Source organism: Pangasianodon hypophthalmus, chromosome 4, assembly GCF_027358585.1.
Source record: "Pangasianodon hypophthalmus isolate fPanHyp1 chromosome 4, fPanHyp1.pri, whole genome shotgun sequence".
In the NCBI taxonomy this organism is placed as follows: domain Eukaryota; kingdom Metazoa; phylum Chordata; class Actinopteri; order Siluriformes; family Pangasiidae; genus Pangasianodon; species Pangasianodon hypophthalmus.
In genome coordinates, this window is record NC_069713.1 from 17,348,586 (window position 1) to 17,363,866 (window position 15,281).

The window sequence follows — 15,281 nt, forward strand, 5'->3', positions numbered from 1 at the left end:
AGCCAAACCCACTTCCGCCCGAGTTGTGGCGCCACGTTCAGATTTAACTCAGAGTTGGCGGGAGATGTGCTGCTGCTGCGGCTGATATTTCTCCAATACGGGTCGGATAAAATTATTAGTTGCCTCAGTTTTAATTTTCAAGCTATATCTTACTAATCAGTACATTGACGGAAAACGGAAAACATGGAGGAATTTGCTGTTTACGCGGTGTTTGGACCCGACGAACCGCCGCAGCAGATTGCAAAGTAAGCAAAACAAGTTCATATTGCTCTAGGCTATTGAAGTTTGTAAACATGGCTAACGCAAATGCACAGAATTTTATAGCTTTTTTTATTTTTTATTTTTCACTGCAGTTAAGTACGCAAGGTTAGCTCTAGATAACTGTCTGAATATTTTATTGCTTTTTCTTCTCTGTATTTGGAAGACCCCAACATGTTGGCAACAAAAAGACAACAGAGCAGCTGTTTATTTACTGACTAACCAGATCTTATATTGTGGTGATCAAGCTATGGCCGCTCCCCCAAGGTCAGCTTTCAATACAATAACGTGTCAGAGCAGTCCGAGTTTTGATAAATTCACATATTTTTTCATCTTTGTGAGGCAGTTTCCTCAGTCTTTTAGTGTGATGAAATGAAGTGGACATTTCTCAAACCAGACCAGATGGTTTAATAAAGTCATTTGCTTAATCTCACAGTTATCAATCAACTGCTGCAGGCTTTTTTATGTCCAAAGTCCAAAACCAACACTTTATTATCCCATAATATCATGGAACGTGTTTCTGCTTAATGTATTTTGTCCATGGGGCTTGGAAGTCCAGTCCATTATTTCTCCCTGTGGATGGAAATCACAGAAGTTAAGGATTTTATGTGCAGTGCTCATCAGGCCATGTAGTACACACTAGAGCATACTGTTTTCTTTCCTGTATAGATGATTACTGTTATCTTTTTCATCATGTAGATATTCAGCATTTTGTTTATCAGGATATTGGCCTAACATGTTCATTCTTAATTGTCGTGTGCAGTCTTCGTGGACATAGGGGCAGATCTGCAGTAAAGCCAGGTGTCCAGCAGATTGTACTCTTTACTAGAGGAAGATGGGAAAAGTGCAGTAGTGTTTCAGTCGAGCTCAATGATGAGAGGGACATGCTTATCACTCTGGGCAAATTAACACCATTCAACAAGTAAGATTACTTCTCCAAATTGCCTCAGGTTTTACATCTTCCTGTGAAAATAAGGATTTGTTAAATTCTAATAACGATCTAAATGTTTTACATGTCAGATGTGTTTCTTGGGAGTTAGGGGAAGATGGTGTATGGAGTGATGGAGCAACATTAAATGTTCATATTGAGGGGGTGAGTGCTATCTGAAATCTTCCCTAATATTGGTATTCTAAATATTTATATATTAAATAAAAGCTAAAATTTTTGTGTTTTTGTCTCTCTCTCAGGTTAAAAGTGAGTCGCTTGATCCAGCACTGACCATTGCACAAAAGGAATACACTCCAGAGGTGAGGTGTTTCCCTGAATTCCACTTGGTTGCACTTCTTAATTTTCTGTAATTGTTTAATGATGTCCATGTTAAAGCTAATGGAGAAATTTGCATTACAATTTTTCTTTTTTTAGTGCAACACCACGACAGTGGTACCACGAGCAGGGTTGGGCAAGAGGAAGCGGTCGCGAGGAGAGGAAGAAGAGGGAGAGGACACAAGAGGACAAGAGAATATTTGCCCAAACTCTTCAGAAAAGGTAACACCCCAGCGACGAGGAAAGAGCAATCCCCGCACTGGACAAACACGGCTGTTCCAGCAAAAAGAAGAGCAGAGCACCACCCGTACCCCTCCAAACCCTAAAGCTAAAGGAAAACAACAAACCAAACCCCCCACACAGACTGGTGAGTGTGTCTCTACATGTACAGTAAATGCATTAGTGTTCTGTTAATACTTTGTATATTCATACATTTATGTACTGTTGTATAGCAGAATGGTGTTATATTCTTAATTACATGTCCTTTTAAGCTTTAATAGACGGTCCATCAGGCCGGTGGGGTCAGACTCTCTGTCCAATTGACCCTCAGACAGCCATACTTATTGGAGGACAAGGTGCCAGAATGCAGTTCTGCAAGGATCCCATTTGGAAGCTGTGTACAGGTGAGCTTTCATTTCACCCAAAGACATACAATATTCCTCTGCTTGGATATTCATTGTTTTGACAACAGGCAAGGTTTTTTTTTTTTTCCCCCCCCCCCCGATCATTAATAACTGTTCTTTATCTTCATATTCAGAGGACTTGTCATGGGTCCCTGCTGAAACTCTGGCAGAGGGCCCCACACCAGAGGCTCGGATTGGCCACACAGCGACTTACGACCCCGAATCGAAGCGGATCTTTGTGTTCGGCGGCTCCAAACATAAGAAATGGTTCAATGACGTCCATATTTTAGACACACAGAGCTGGCGCTGGACTATGGTGGAGGTTATTTCATTTTCAAAACATTGAGTGTTAAATGCTATTAGTCACACTCTTTTAAAATTCCCTTAAATTAAAAGTCAGAGCTAATTTTGTCTTTAATTTGATTACATGTTAAAGAGGTTCCTGGGTACACAGGGAACAATGGAGTGAAAGACAGGAAAAATTCTTTCTTTCTCTTACATTTTAGGCACAAGGTAAAGTTCCTCCTCTGGCTTATCATAGCTGCACTCTGTTCAGAGGAGAGCTTTTTGTGTTTGGAGGTGTGTTCCCTCGTCCCCATCCTGAACCTGATGGCTGCAGTGACTCCCTCTACATTTTCAATCCTGAAATGGCCATCTGGTATCAGCCCATTGTTAATGGAGACAAGCCAGCTCCACGCTCTGGGTTAGTGTGTTAGGGAAAGAAAAACTGAAGTGTAAAATCATAAGATGTGCTGATCATAAAATCATAGAGCAGATGTGCTGATGAATATAAATCTTTTACCTCTGAATGTTCATGGGTAATTTTTTTTTGGTTATTGATTTGGATTGCTGTTAATTATCATTCATTTCTCTTCCTATTCAGGCATTCAGCTTGTGTGGTGCAGGGGAAGATCTTTATTTTTGGAGGCTGGGACACACCAGTCTGTTTCGATGACATGTTCATGCTTGATCTGTGTAAGAACTGTATTTACACATTCTTTTATTTGTTTTGTCTACTACTGGCCCTTTTACATATCTAGTGAGGGGGGAAAAAAAAAACTGGAAATCAGACTTTAAGAAAATAAGCAGTGCATAAAAAGTAATATGTGATGCTTGTCAAAATTTGGTCTATGTTTTTGCCAAAAAGTACTGAAACACATTTCCTTTGAACTAAACACACTTTATTCCTTTTCAACCAACTTGGATGTTCAGCATATGCTTTTTTTTTTTCTTTTTTTTTAAGGCCTTATGGAGTTTTCAGCTGTGCAGACAAGTGGATCAGTACCCTCACCAAGGAGGTACTAATAAAATCATGGAAAATCAGATTTAGTCAGTGTTTTAATGATCAGTATCTCTTTACTGCTCATTAAATGGAGTTTTTGTTGTCCTCTCTGACTGACTGAAGTCTTATTTCAGCATTATGATACATCAGTTGCTGAATATCTATATTGGAACTACTGACTCAGCTTTGATCTTACTTTTCTGTCACAGCTGGCATGGCTGCGCTGTTCTGTCTGAGTCACGTTTCTTGGTCCATGGAGGCTACAATGGAAACGATGCTTTGAGTGACACGTTTTTATTCAACACAGGTGAACATGGTGTTCTACTTACTGTCCCATTTCATTTAATACCCACAACCTTTTGGGTGTTTTTTGGAGGTGTCATTTAAACTTATCCTTATCTTCAAATCAAGTTTTTGAAGCAGGCATGTGCTTATCCCAAGTGTCCACTTTGCCTGCTTTAGTCACTCTAAAGTTCAATGTCCATACTTATCGTTTTGGTCTTGCTTAAATGCACACTTGCATGAAGTATTGGATCTTCTGATATCTTGCCCTAGCACAAAACAATATGTTGTCCAGAGTTTTCTTGTAATTATTTTTAATAGAAAATGGTCATTTTCTTCCTGGACATTGTAAATGGTACATCTTATTTTGAGTGGAGGTGCATTTTCTGCACTGTTGATTTTATTTTCTTTGTTCAATAGACACAAATTGCTGGACATCTTTGGCATGTAGTCAGCTGACCTCAACACCAAGAGCTGGACACTCCATCATCACCATGGCAACAGCCTGTGTGAAGGTACCTGGCATATCCTGTGGAATATACAGATAAAAGCTTTCACTTGTAAAGAATATGCATGCATTTTGACACTAATGTGGGTCCTGTTTCTTGGAATATGAATTTATTTATTTATTTATTTTTTTCTTTAGCAGTCATGAAAGTCTGGCATTGTTTCTTTTTTTTTGCCATAGGGTTCCTCTGATCAAGAGCAGGTTTCTGAGTCTCAAACATTGCTCATATTTGGAGGAGGGGACAATGAAGGCAGCTTCTTCTCTGACTTGATCACTGTGCCAGTGAAGGAGCTGTGTGAATGAGAATCAGTGCTTCGGTGAAGGGACTATGAGATTGTCTTCCTTGTGTTTCAAAGATTTTATGTTATGCTTTTGTTTCAGAAGTTTCATGGTGTCTTAAATGGAAATTAAGACTAGGACCTATGTTGGCTTGGCATTTAATAATAATTAAAAAAAGGCTTCAACTCTTATTTGTGAACACAAGTGAAAGACATTGAAAATGTTTTAAAGGTGTATATTATCATTAAAATGTCTGTACTATACATAGATACAGTTGTTGTGGCATGTATCCTGTTCCAAATATATTCATTCATCATAATGGGTTTCTCTGTACAGTCTTGCAGCTTTGAATTTCACTCATAGGACATTTCATAGAGTACACCTGTATAGTTACGATTACTGACTGTAGTCTGTATGCTACCATGCACAGTTCAGGTACCCCCTACCCAGTCTATTGATGAAAAGCACCACTCTGAGCAGAGCAATGACTGACATGGTACTAGATGTTGCTCTGATACAAGTATATCAGACTCAGGAGTGTTCTATGGGTTTTAAACACCATGATGTAACTAGTAAACATGGGTTGATGGATCCATATCCAAAAATATCCAGATAACAGCAGTCGTGTGGGCAGAAACAGACCCAGATGAAGGATTGGAAGACTATTAACCCCTTGTGTGTGTAAAAAGATGAGCATGCGTTAGAAAAAGAAAATCCTCAGCATTGCTGGTGCACCTGATAACCTTGATTTTTAACAGTGTAACCATGTTACTTAACTCTGCCATGCCAGTGCCAACACCCAAATAACTGGTCACTTTCTGTTAATGAACAGATTATCTGCAGGGAGGTGTGGTGGTGTAGCAGGTAATGTTGCCACCTCACAGCTCCAGGGTCCTCAGTTTGATCCTGAGTTTGTGTACATGTTCTCCTCATGCTTGTGGGGGTTTTCTCAGAGTTCTCTGGTTTCCTCTCAACTCCCAGAAAAACATTCTGGTAAGCTGATTGGTTATGATAAACTGTAGGTCTGCTGTATTTGTGGGTGAGTTTTACTAGGTGTGCTTGACGGCCCAGTCAGGGTGTATCCCCACCTGTGTTCTCAGTAAAGCTTCCTGAGAGTGAATGAGCGTGAGACTAGCTTACAAAGAGCCAGTGTATGGCAGGTAGGTTTACCTGATAAAATGGCCTCTGAGAGTATGTTATTGAGACAGGACGCTGGGTGTCAGGCGCAGTCTGCACTGAGCTCGGTGTTGTTATTCCGGTCAGAGGCGGCAGGAGCTGAGGTGATGTTTCCCGCCCCTCCACTGCGCGGCGGCCGGCCATGTTGCCTCGCGTTGTTCCGGTATTCCGCACTTTATCCACCAGCCTGAACCGCCGCTGTTCTCACTCGCTAAAGGAAGAAAGCGACTTAAACGGTGCGAATAATGGATTTTTCTTTTTTTCTTTTTACAACTCGACGACTTTGGACGTTACCTTGAACAGTAGATAGTTTGCTGCGTACCTCATAGGTCGTATTTTTTTTTTTTTTACCGAGTAGCGCCTGTACTCGGATCTGGGCGGACTGTGGAGGAATCTTTGAGTTTTTTGGGGATCTGCCCGTCTGAAGGCTGGAAGGCTGGATGGCTAGCTAACAGTTGCTAGTGCTCGTCTGTATTAGGTTAGCTGCTTCAGTTCCGCGGTACACCCCTGTAGTTAGTGTCTTACATTAGGGTTAGTCAGCTGCAGACGCGTTGACGTTGATTTTCTCGACCGGTATCGGTTTCGTTTAAGGTCGCGCTGATTTGTTTGCTTGTCATTGTGTGTGTTTTTTTTCCGCAGCGATTGTCAAGTTAAGGTGAGCTAGCTGGCTAGCTAACATTACCTGCTCCCAGTCTGGCCTGACATACTTGATTTTAATCGTCCATGTACCAGGAAAAGATTCATAAAAACTTTACACATCTCTTTTTATCTCTCCTTTTTCAAGAATGGGTGCTATAATGGCTTTGACATGTTGATATGTTTCAGACATATTGAAGTTACCCAGGCAGCGTTCAGGCAGATTTCACTCGGTCTTCTACGTTAAATCGAATTAATTAGCTTAGTAAAGTTCACGATAACTAAACCAGCGTTGTACTGAACTGTTTGACAGCATTTTAGAAATAGCTACCAACAGTTTAAAGAGTGGTATTTTTAATAACCTGCTACACTGTTGACATGGACACGTAACTGATGTGGGACTGGACTTGTTGATCTGTGTGTGCGTGGCTAGCTAGCGTTAGCTGCCTCTTTCACATCCCTGCTGGGGGAAGCCCAGAAAATCTCTCACACACGCTTATTAAATGCGTGATTAACTCCTCTTTACGCTCGGCCACATCTCTGACAACTCCTCACAAATGTCCACCCGGAATCAAGGATTAGGAGTCATCGAACATTCTTCTGGACAGGTGAGATATAAACATTTATGCGGTTTATTACTCATAGGTGAACTTGTTTACGCTGCAACTTAGGATAATAATATTAACACAACATATTAGGGTTTTTTTTAATTCAGCATTTGTTTATGTTACAGTTTTATGCCACAAGTTGGCCAACAGTATTGAATTATGCATTAGATTATTAGTCTTTTTTTACTTGTATACACACGAGTGTGTGTGTGTGTGTGTGTGTGTATATATATATATATATATATATATATATATATATATATATATATATATACATATATGTGTGTGTATGTATGGTAAGTGACTGAAGACATATAGATTATTAAATGCCTGCTCCCAGTCAGATTTCCCTTGGTACATAGTGTATATATACACTTGTGTGTATACAAGTACAAAAAGACTAATAATCTAATGCATAATTCAATACTAATACTAATTCTAATTAATGCTAATTCAATATGTGTGTGTATATATGTACATATGTGTGTATGTATGGTAAGTGACTGAAGCTAACAAAATGGTGCGGAACTAAGATCAGTTAGTCAAAAAATGACAAAGCACCTTTTTATTTTTAATCTGATAAAGAGATGCCATATCAGTACTGACGTTTATCAACATGTTTCTGAAGACGACTATGTACCAAGGGAAATAAAAGTCTTTCTTGCTTGTTCTCTCTTCCTATGGCTGAGCCACATTACTCAAAATGAAACAGTGTGCAGTATACGTGTGTCTGTCTCATCTCATTTTTATCTCCAGTCATATTACAACGTCATAAACTGACAAGCTCTTTCAACATTTCCTGTGTGGAGTTTGAACTACAGGAAGGAGGAGGAGAATTTCTGTGCTCATTGATTACTAACGTTAATACGCCTGACTGAATAGTGTCTAATGAGAGGTATGGTGTATCAGAGCTTAGTGATTTAATGAAACAAGAGCTGCAGGCTTTTTTTTTTTTTCCTTCCTCCTTCTCTTCCCCTATTTCCTGGAATCCCACACAAGGAGCTCTCACTCCCACTGAAAGCTAGTCTTGAGTGTCTGCTTTCAGAGGTTCAGGGTGAGAATGATGAGTCAGTGGTGTTAATCATTCCACTGAAACGTGGGTGAGCCTCAGCTCCATAAGAACCCTGAACTAGCGTGGCAGCCATCTCTGACTGATGTGCTGTACTTTATTGTTGCAGCGTTCACACCTGAATCACATGTGCCCTTTGTACGTGTAGGCAGAACGCAAGTTTGAACATGTGCCCAAAAATCGGAATGAAATTTATATTTGATATATTTGTACAAATAAATAGTGAAACGAGTTATATCTTGATTCTATACACTGAGCTAAAAATGTAAGTATACTACTGTTGACACATTCTAGGAAGTGTGCATGTGATTTGTTTGCTTCCACGGTAACTAGCTTGACATAATCAAAATTCACCTGGAGTTGGACCATAAGATTTCAGTTAAAACCTGATGATGAAATGCTGGTGTTTTCATTTCAGGTGGAATTACATTTACTCACCAAATTGTCTCTTTTGATATTTTGAATTTGATGTTTGTTACATATTTAACAAAACATTTTTGGCACAAACTAAAATGACTTACCCCAAATATAGTCTGTCATCCAAGATGTTTGGTGTCTGGTGTTTGACGTCTGGCACCTTTGGTTTTATACAGAATAATGTAGCTAACAGTTCTTATCCACAAGTTTAGCGCTGTAGAATAAAAGAATAAAGCGTCACACTTTCAACTCGTTTGATAAATGGATGCATTTGATACACACACTGTAGTTTCCTGCCTATCTAGTTTCAGGTCAGTTTGAATGAGTGGAAATACACTTTAAGGACAAAAGTATGTGGACGCCAGACCATCACACCCATATGTACATTTTGAACATCCCATTCAAGATTTAACCCCTTCTTTGCCGTTATAATAACCTCCACTCTTCTGGGGAGGCTTTCCGCTAGATTTTGGCCAATCGAGTTCTTCCATTCCAACCTTGGCAAACCTTTATGTCTTTATGGAGCTCGCTTTGTGCATAGGAGCATTGTCATGCTGCAACATGTTTGGGCCCCTTAGTTCCACTGAAAGGAAATTGTAATGCTACAGCATACAAAGACATTCTATACAACCATGTGCTTCCAACTTTGTGGTAACAGTTTTGGGAAGGCTCACATATGGGTGTAATGGTCAGTTGTCCACAAACTTTTGGCCATATCGTGTATATCAAACCAGGGCAGAATTTCGGGTTTGAAGCCCTGCTGCAATATTACACGACGGTTCCAAATGCATTTTCGTGGGTGTTTAACATGTCACGCAGACAGCAGCACTGATTATATAAGTGTCAGATGACATTTTAGCTATGATGTTCAAAAAATGTCAGCGTCAAACAGCTTTACTTTGGTTAATCACATTTTATTAATCGCTATGGCGATAAACAGGATTAACCAATCAGGATCATGCATTTTCCCCATAGATCTGGTTTTTATAGGGTAAGATGTCATTACCGCCGCATTGCTAGCATGTTATTTTAATCATTTTTAGTGGAACTGTCATAAAAGTATTTCATTACAGATTGGTTAATGGTGAGCTGTGTGTGTCACACTTATTAATATAATTGAACAACTCATGCGGTGATTAATATATTTCCTCACCCCACCTCCTGAAATTAATTCCTGGCTACGCCTCTGTATCCAACGTACGAAGTCTAGCAGTCTGCGCAGGTCAGTAGCTTAAAATCTGAATGGATCCTTTCAGTAGCCAGCCAATGAGAATCTGAAAACAGCAAATGCAAGAACATAAAAATAGCAACCAGGCAGTTGTAAGTGCATATGAGCTCCTTAATGGAGGTTAAATTAATTGAGTTGTGGCTGGAGTACAAATGCCTATGCAGTAGAAAATTGAAGAACTGCCTCAATCACATGGACAAGAAAAAAACAAAAAGCTGGGTTACTTTGAACTAATGGGGGCTGCCTCTATGCTTATGGTTTTGCTGCTAATACCAATAACCGGAATGCAACTAATAACCTGAAAACAACAATGTGTGGTCTCCAGTGGTTAAATGTATGTTCCACAATTTTAGGTTGTAATAAAAATGTACAAAATGACTCAAAGTGAGTGATGAAGAAAAGAAAGAAAAATGATTCTGGCTTTAAGATAGCTGCTCCTGTTGTATTTTCTTAAGCCAAGTAATGTACATTTGTAATGTAGAAGTAATGACTGGCAGATCTATTTGAGATTATTTAGCAGGAGTGTCATTTATGCATGCAGTTTGCAAGATGCTATAAGCTTCACTTACTTATTAGCCAGCTCTGGTATAAGACGCTTCCTACGTTTGGGGTAATTGTGAAATTGTGTCAACTTTAGACCTCAGACCAGCAAATGATGCCCCCAGACCAGCGAAATGAAAAAAAAAAATGATTTCACAAGTGTAGGATTTGTCATTAACAATGAAAAACAAAAACTTGATTATTACATCAATAAGATGCTGTGAGTCGTAGTTCTCAGTCAGTACTGTGTTATTGGTGACAGGCCAGAATTGATGAGAAATTTGTACACATGCCTCATACGCCAGCTAAACAATAAATACACAGCTTGACCTTAGTATTATAAGGTTCTGCCTGCCATTAATTTTTCATTTAGATAGAACATTATACTATTAAGATGTTGTAATTAAATTAAAATGATGTAAACACACAGAGAACACAAATACACATACAGAGAACACAAATACAAACATTGGATAAAGGTGATAGTTTTGGTTTCTGTGCTCTCTTTTAGCCGGAGTTAGTGGGCTAGTTTGCATCTGTCCGCCTAGTAAATGTGCAACGTGATCTCCGATGCAGATAAACGCAAACCAATAAAACACCATGCTGTGAGAGTACAGTGGAGCAACCGAGAGGTTTTGCTCTTTCACATGCCAGTCAGTAACTGTGACATCACATTGATGTGCACAATAAAGTATTTGTTATCATAATGCATGTGTGATGTTGAAGAAACACAGCAGAGTCACGAACGCTTGTGCCGTGTCCCAGGCTGCCTTTTTCTGTACTAAAAACATTATCGTTACAGTTTAGGCATCATACTTAGTGTGTATTTTGTGGTTTGGGACACAGCCTTGAATTCTCTCTGACTGTGTGCACTCATGACCATGAGATTAATTAGTACAGTGTCAAACAGTACAGCACACCACACATTCTCCTAGTAGCTTGCAGAAAGGGTGAAATTTCAAAACCTTGCATCCAGCTGCTTTAAACTGGTTAATCTAAACACTGGGCCAGTTTTTACACCACATGTCAATGCAAGCTGAAGGCATCAGTCACAGATGATTAAAGTCAACATTTATCACCTCTTCCTCTCGCATCCTTTGTATGTCAGCTGATCTTAAATCAACCACTGGAGTCATGCTTAACATTCACCTTTGTATTGTCAGTGCAGTGTGGATTGACTATTACATGTGTAACGCTGGATATTGCCAAATAGGTCGCGATATGATATATATTGCATGTGTCATGATTTGACAGATAATGATGCGTCACAGTATTGCAGTAGGATTATCATACATAATGGCTGAAACAAATTCTTAAAATTGAAGGGTACTTTTGAATTTATACAAACGAGACAAATTTAATCAAAAGCCTACTAAGAACGAGTAACTTGCATTCAACGCAGATCTTGTATTTAATGCTGACTTTTCCAACAGAGCAGGTACAATTTCACAAATCAAGTTCTCAAACTCACCTAGGACTTCTTTTAGTGTCAAAAAATATATAATCACAGGTCTTCTTATCATAATTTATAGATATTTATAATTTATAAATTCACCTTCAGATTATAATCCACATATCGAAATATTAAGTAAAGTAAGATAGAGAATAACACCCCCACCCCCAAACCAGTTACTGTGTATTAAAATTTTGTAAACATTTTGCTTCATTTTTTTAATTTAATATCACCTATATGTGTTCATATGTAGTTTGACTGATACCTACACCCATTCTGCTCCTGTATTCAGGATCTGACAGTACAAAGTTTTTTGTTTTTTTTAATATAAAAACAAATTTTAATTTAGTAATGAGCAACACATTATGCTTTTTAGCTAATGTTGTGGAATGTCCATGAGACAAGTTAGTTCCTGTTAACTGTTGTTTCCACCAGTCTCTCTGTCTGTTTTTTCTCTGTTGAAGTTAGTGAGACTGCTCAGTCCTGAAGTCTGTACTGACTCTTACAAAGCTCTGACACATGACACTTCTTTCCAAAATCTTACATGAATGTCTCCTAACAAAAAACTTCACCACATCAAAGATTATACTTTATTCTTTTTTTAAACAGCACCATTTATTTTAATCTGTTTATTATTTGGCTTGGATTATGTGGAGTGTCCGCCATACAAGTCTGTGTCAGTGAGCGGTTACTTTGAAAATATATGTTACAGCCAACTATTGTCAGATTCATGCTGTTATAGAAAATTAATACACACCTTCTGATTCAAGAATTCCTGTGGTAAGGACAGATATATTAAAGCGTACAGCCTAAAGTATACCAGTGGTGTTTAACATGCTTTTCAAACCTTCTTTTTTTAAATCACGCAGTGTTGCGTGTCTTTACAAATTAAGAGAACCACAACATTTATCATGTATAAAATATTTTGTGTTGTGGTAAGAACTGTATTGAGCCTTATCTGACATGCAGTGATGCATTTTGTGGCCTGTGTGAAAACCACATTTTAAACTTGAGTAAATATGCTCAAAGATATGTTGCGCTTCCACAAAATGTTATTCTGGTGAGGCATCGCGTACAACCCATGTTGTAATTTAATTATTGACTCTGGTATGTTCGCTAAGTCATAGTGCATCCACAGGTTTAACTTACACAGTGCAGAAGCTGGATATCGGTGATACAACAATATGGGATTAATATTGCTGGAAATTTTTATATTTTTTATGTTCTTGGTCCTAGCAAACTAAATCTTTCATACTTATATTGTGGAAGTGTCTAAATGATGTTTCTGCTATATGACCCACATCTGCGATCAATAGGTGTTGAATTGTTATGGTAAAAATAAATAAAACAGAAATGACCAAAGAATTACACACCGTGAAAAAATACCTGTTAGAGTCAGCAGAGTGATCTATGCTCTCCTTGGCAGAGGTTTCTGTGTGGCTCATGATTTTTATTATGTCAATTAAGACAAATGCTGACGGTGTGAACACTGATGGTTCGGAGCAGAGGTTATTAGCTGTAAATCTCTTTGTTTCTTTGCCCTGTGTATGAAAGAAAGTGTGTGTGTCCATGTGCGAGAGAGAGGAAGAGAGACTGCAGAGTTTAGCAAAGTACCACATTTAATACACCCAGTTCAGCTTATTGGTTAATCAGCAAGGCTTTCATGGGTCGAGTTTGGTCAGTTAGATATGGAACAACACGAATCACTTTACAGACATGAATGTCTGGTAAGATCGCACAAAGAATTAAAAACTAGTTGCAATAACGTTATTCCATTTTGCGAATGAAATGTGCAGACACGTTAGTGGATTCTTGATGTGTTTGTTTGAGAAGAACTAAATTAAATATGTCAGATGTGAAACATCTGGAGCTTGAGCTTTTATATCACCAGTTAGAACTTTTGGTATTTCAGTGCTAAGCTAGCAGGGCCTCAGCCTGTACAGCGTATTGTAGTGTAGCTCGAGGAGTGTACATTCACTTTAGCCAGCTACTGGCAGCCAGTCCTACGGCTCCGAAGTACATGCTAATTTGCATACTTTACTCAACCACATACGCACACACCCCACTGAACCAAGGTCAAAATGAAACACAGTAGTGTGGTTAAGGTTGGTACACTACTCAATGAACAGAGAGAACCACGGTAAATAAATATCTGTATATTTTGTGGAGGTAATGTTCAGTAAACACGTATGCTTTATTTAGGTCGGCAAACGGATATCTTTTTATTATCAGGAACTGCTGATGAATTTGTCTTATCTTTCTAAAGATCTTACTTTAAGTCTTAGTTAAACTTTCACCCACTGTGATTCTCACCTGTGATCACTTCTGCAGTCGAAGATTAAGTTTTCATTACGAAACCTCAGACTGTAGCTGGCTTGCTAGTTTCAGAAGGTTTTGACTGGTATCTTTGTGTCTTAAAAAACATCTCAGCTCAATGAGATAAGTTTTCATTTCATATGAATCATTAGTATAGACATTTTCGGAAAACCTCAGTTTGAGTGAGTAAGGGAACAAGCCTTTCCAGTTAAGCTGGGTGTGAAATTGACTGGAGGGTGTGCCGAGGCTTTCTCACTCCCAGTATGTGATGTCAAGTATGGATTTGTATGTGCGTGTGTGTACGTAACAGCGGACTGTGTCAAAGCCTGTATGGCAGGTTGTTGACAGATCAGTGCTGCACTACCTCTTTTCTGAATATTTGGCTGGAGCACAAATTGTTGTGTTAGCAATTTTGTAGTGGAGTTTTAAATAAAGCCTTCTGCTTCATTTCATTATAATCTATAATACTTGTTTCTGTTTTGCTGCACAACAGCTTGCCCTATTACACCTCTGTCTTACATGCACAATGTTTCTTCTATTGTGTCTATTGCCTAAAAGTCTTGGTTCATTCAGAGATGTTAAGAGTTTTAGCTCAATCCATGTTACTAACAATTATTACATCAGCATGCGGCCTTGCATGTGTTTAGTTCAGTTTTGTGGTGCTTACATAAGCTGTTTGTTTGTTTGTTTTTTCCTTTCGTAGTCTTCGGTTTAAATGCATTCCATGGTGTTCACACTTGGCACTTCAGGCCTCCAGTAGGTCTGAACTGCTTCTCTAATGTTACTTTCCATATGTAGATAAAACACCAGTCTAATTAAGGATGTGTAATTTGGTTATTTTGAGATCTTGAGTCAAAGAAAATGAGCATGACTGTATGCAGCCTGTTATGGTTGTGTCCTTGACAAAACCTAGCGACAAAACCTTAACTGGCCGTGGTAATGATCTGGCAACTCCTAGTATCATACATGCACTATATTTCAAAAGTTTGGACACCTGACCATCACACCCATATGTGGGCCTTCCCGAATCTGTTACCGCAATGTTGGAAGCACACAGTTGGATTGTATAGAATGTTTTTGTATGCTGTAGCATTACAATTTTCCTTCACTGGAACTAGGGTCCCAGCATGACAGTGTCTCTGTGCACAAAGCGAGGTCCATGAAGACATGGTTTCCCAAGATTGGAAAGAACGGGATGTTCACAAGCACATATGGGTATGCTGGTCAGCTGTCCACATACTTTTGGCCATATAGTGTATGTTTAACTATGGTCAGCAATTTTGTGTTTTAGTGTGTTATGTGAGTTGATTGAATTTTGCACAGTGTGTATATTTGAATAAGC

General features: G+C 38.9%; 2 protein-coding genes across 10 annotated transcripts in view; both read left to right on the forward strand.

The window, feature by feature from the left end:
• The first annotated feature begins 40 nt into the window (after positions 1 to 40).
• Positions 41 to 4,815, forward strand: krcp (kelch repeat-containing protein). Its single transcript, XM_026936430.3, has 13 exons — positions 41 to 245; positions 1,022 to 1,180; positions 1,279 to 1,351; positions 1,447 to 1,506; positions 1,622 to 1,889; positions 2,014 to 2,145; positions 2,280 to 2,467; positions 2,652 to 2,848; positions 3,029 to 3,120; positions 3,389 to 3,443; positions 3,637 to 3,734; positions 4,130 to 4,224; positions 4,398 to 4,815. The coding sequence occupies exons 1-13, from the start codon at positions 184 to 186 to the stop codon at positions 4,518 to 4,520; spliced, it is 1,602 nt and encodes a 533-aa protein (XP_026792231.1). The 5' UTR covers positions 41 to 183; the 3' UTR covers positions 4,521 to 4,815.
• An 877-nt stretch (positions 4,816 to 5,692) lies between these two features.
• mark2b (MAP/microtubule affinity-regulating kinase 2b) overlaps positions 5,693 to 15,281 on the forward strand; it is a 40,317-nt gene continuing 30,728 nt past the window's right edge. For all 9 annotated transcript variants that reach the window (XM_034303747.2, XM_034303748.2, XM_034303751.2 and 6 more), the window contains exon 1: positions 5,693 to 6,916. In XM_034303747.2, coding sequence (XP_034159638.1) covers positions 6,866 to 6,916 — 51 coding nt within the window. In that variant the 5' untranslated portion in view covers positions 5,693 to 6,865. The remainder of the gene's footprint in view (positions 6,917 to 15,281) is intronic.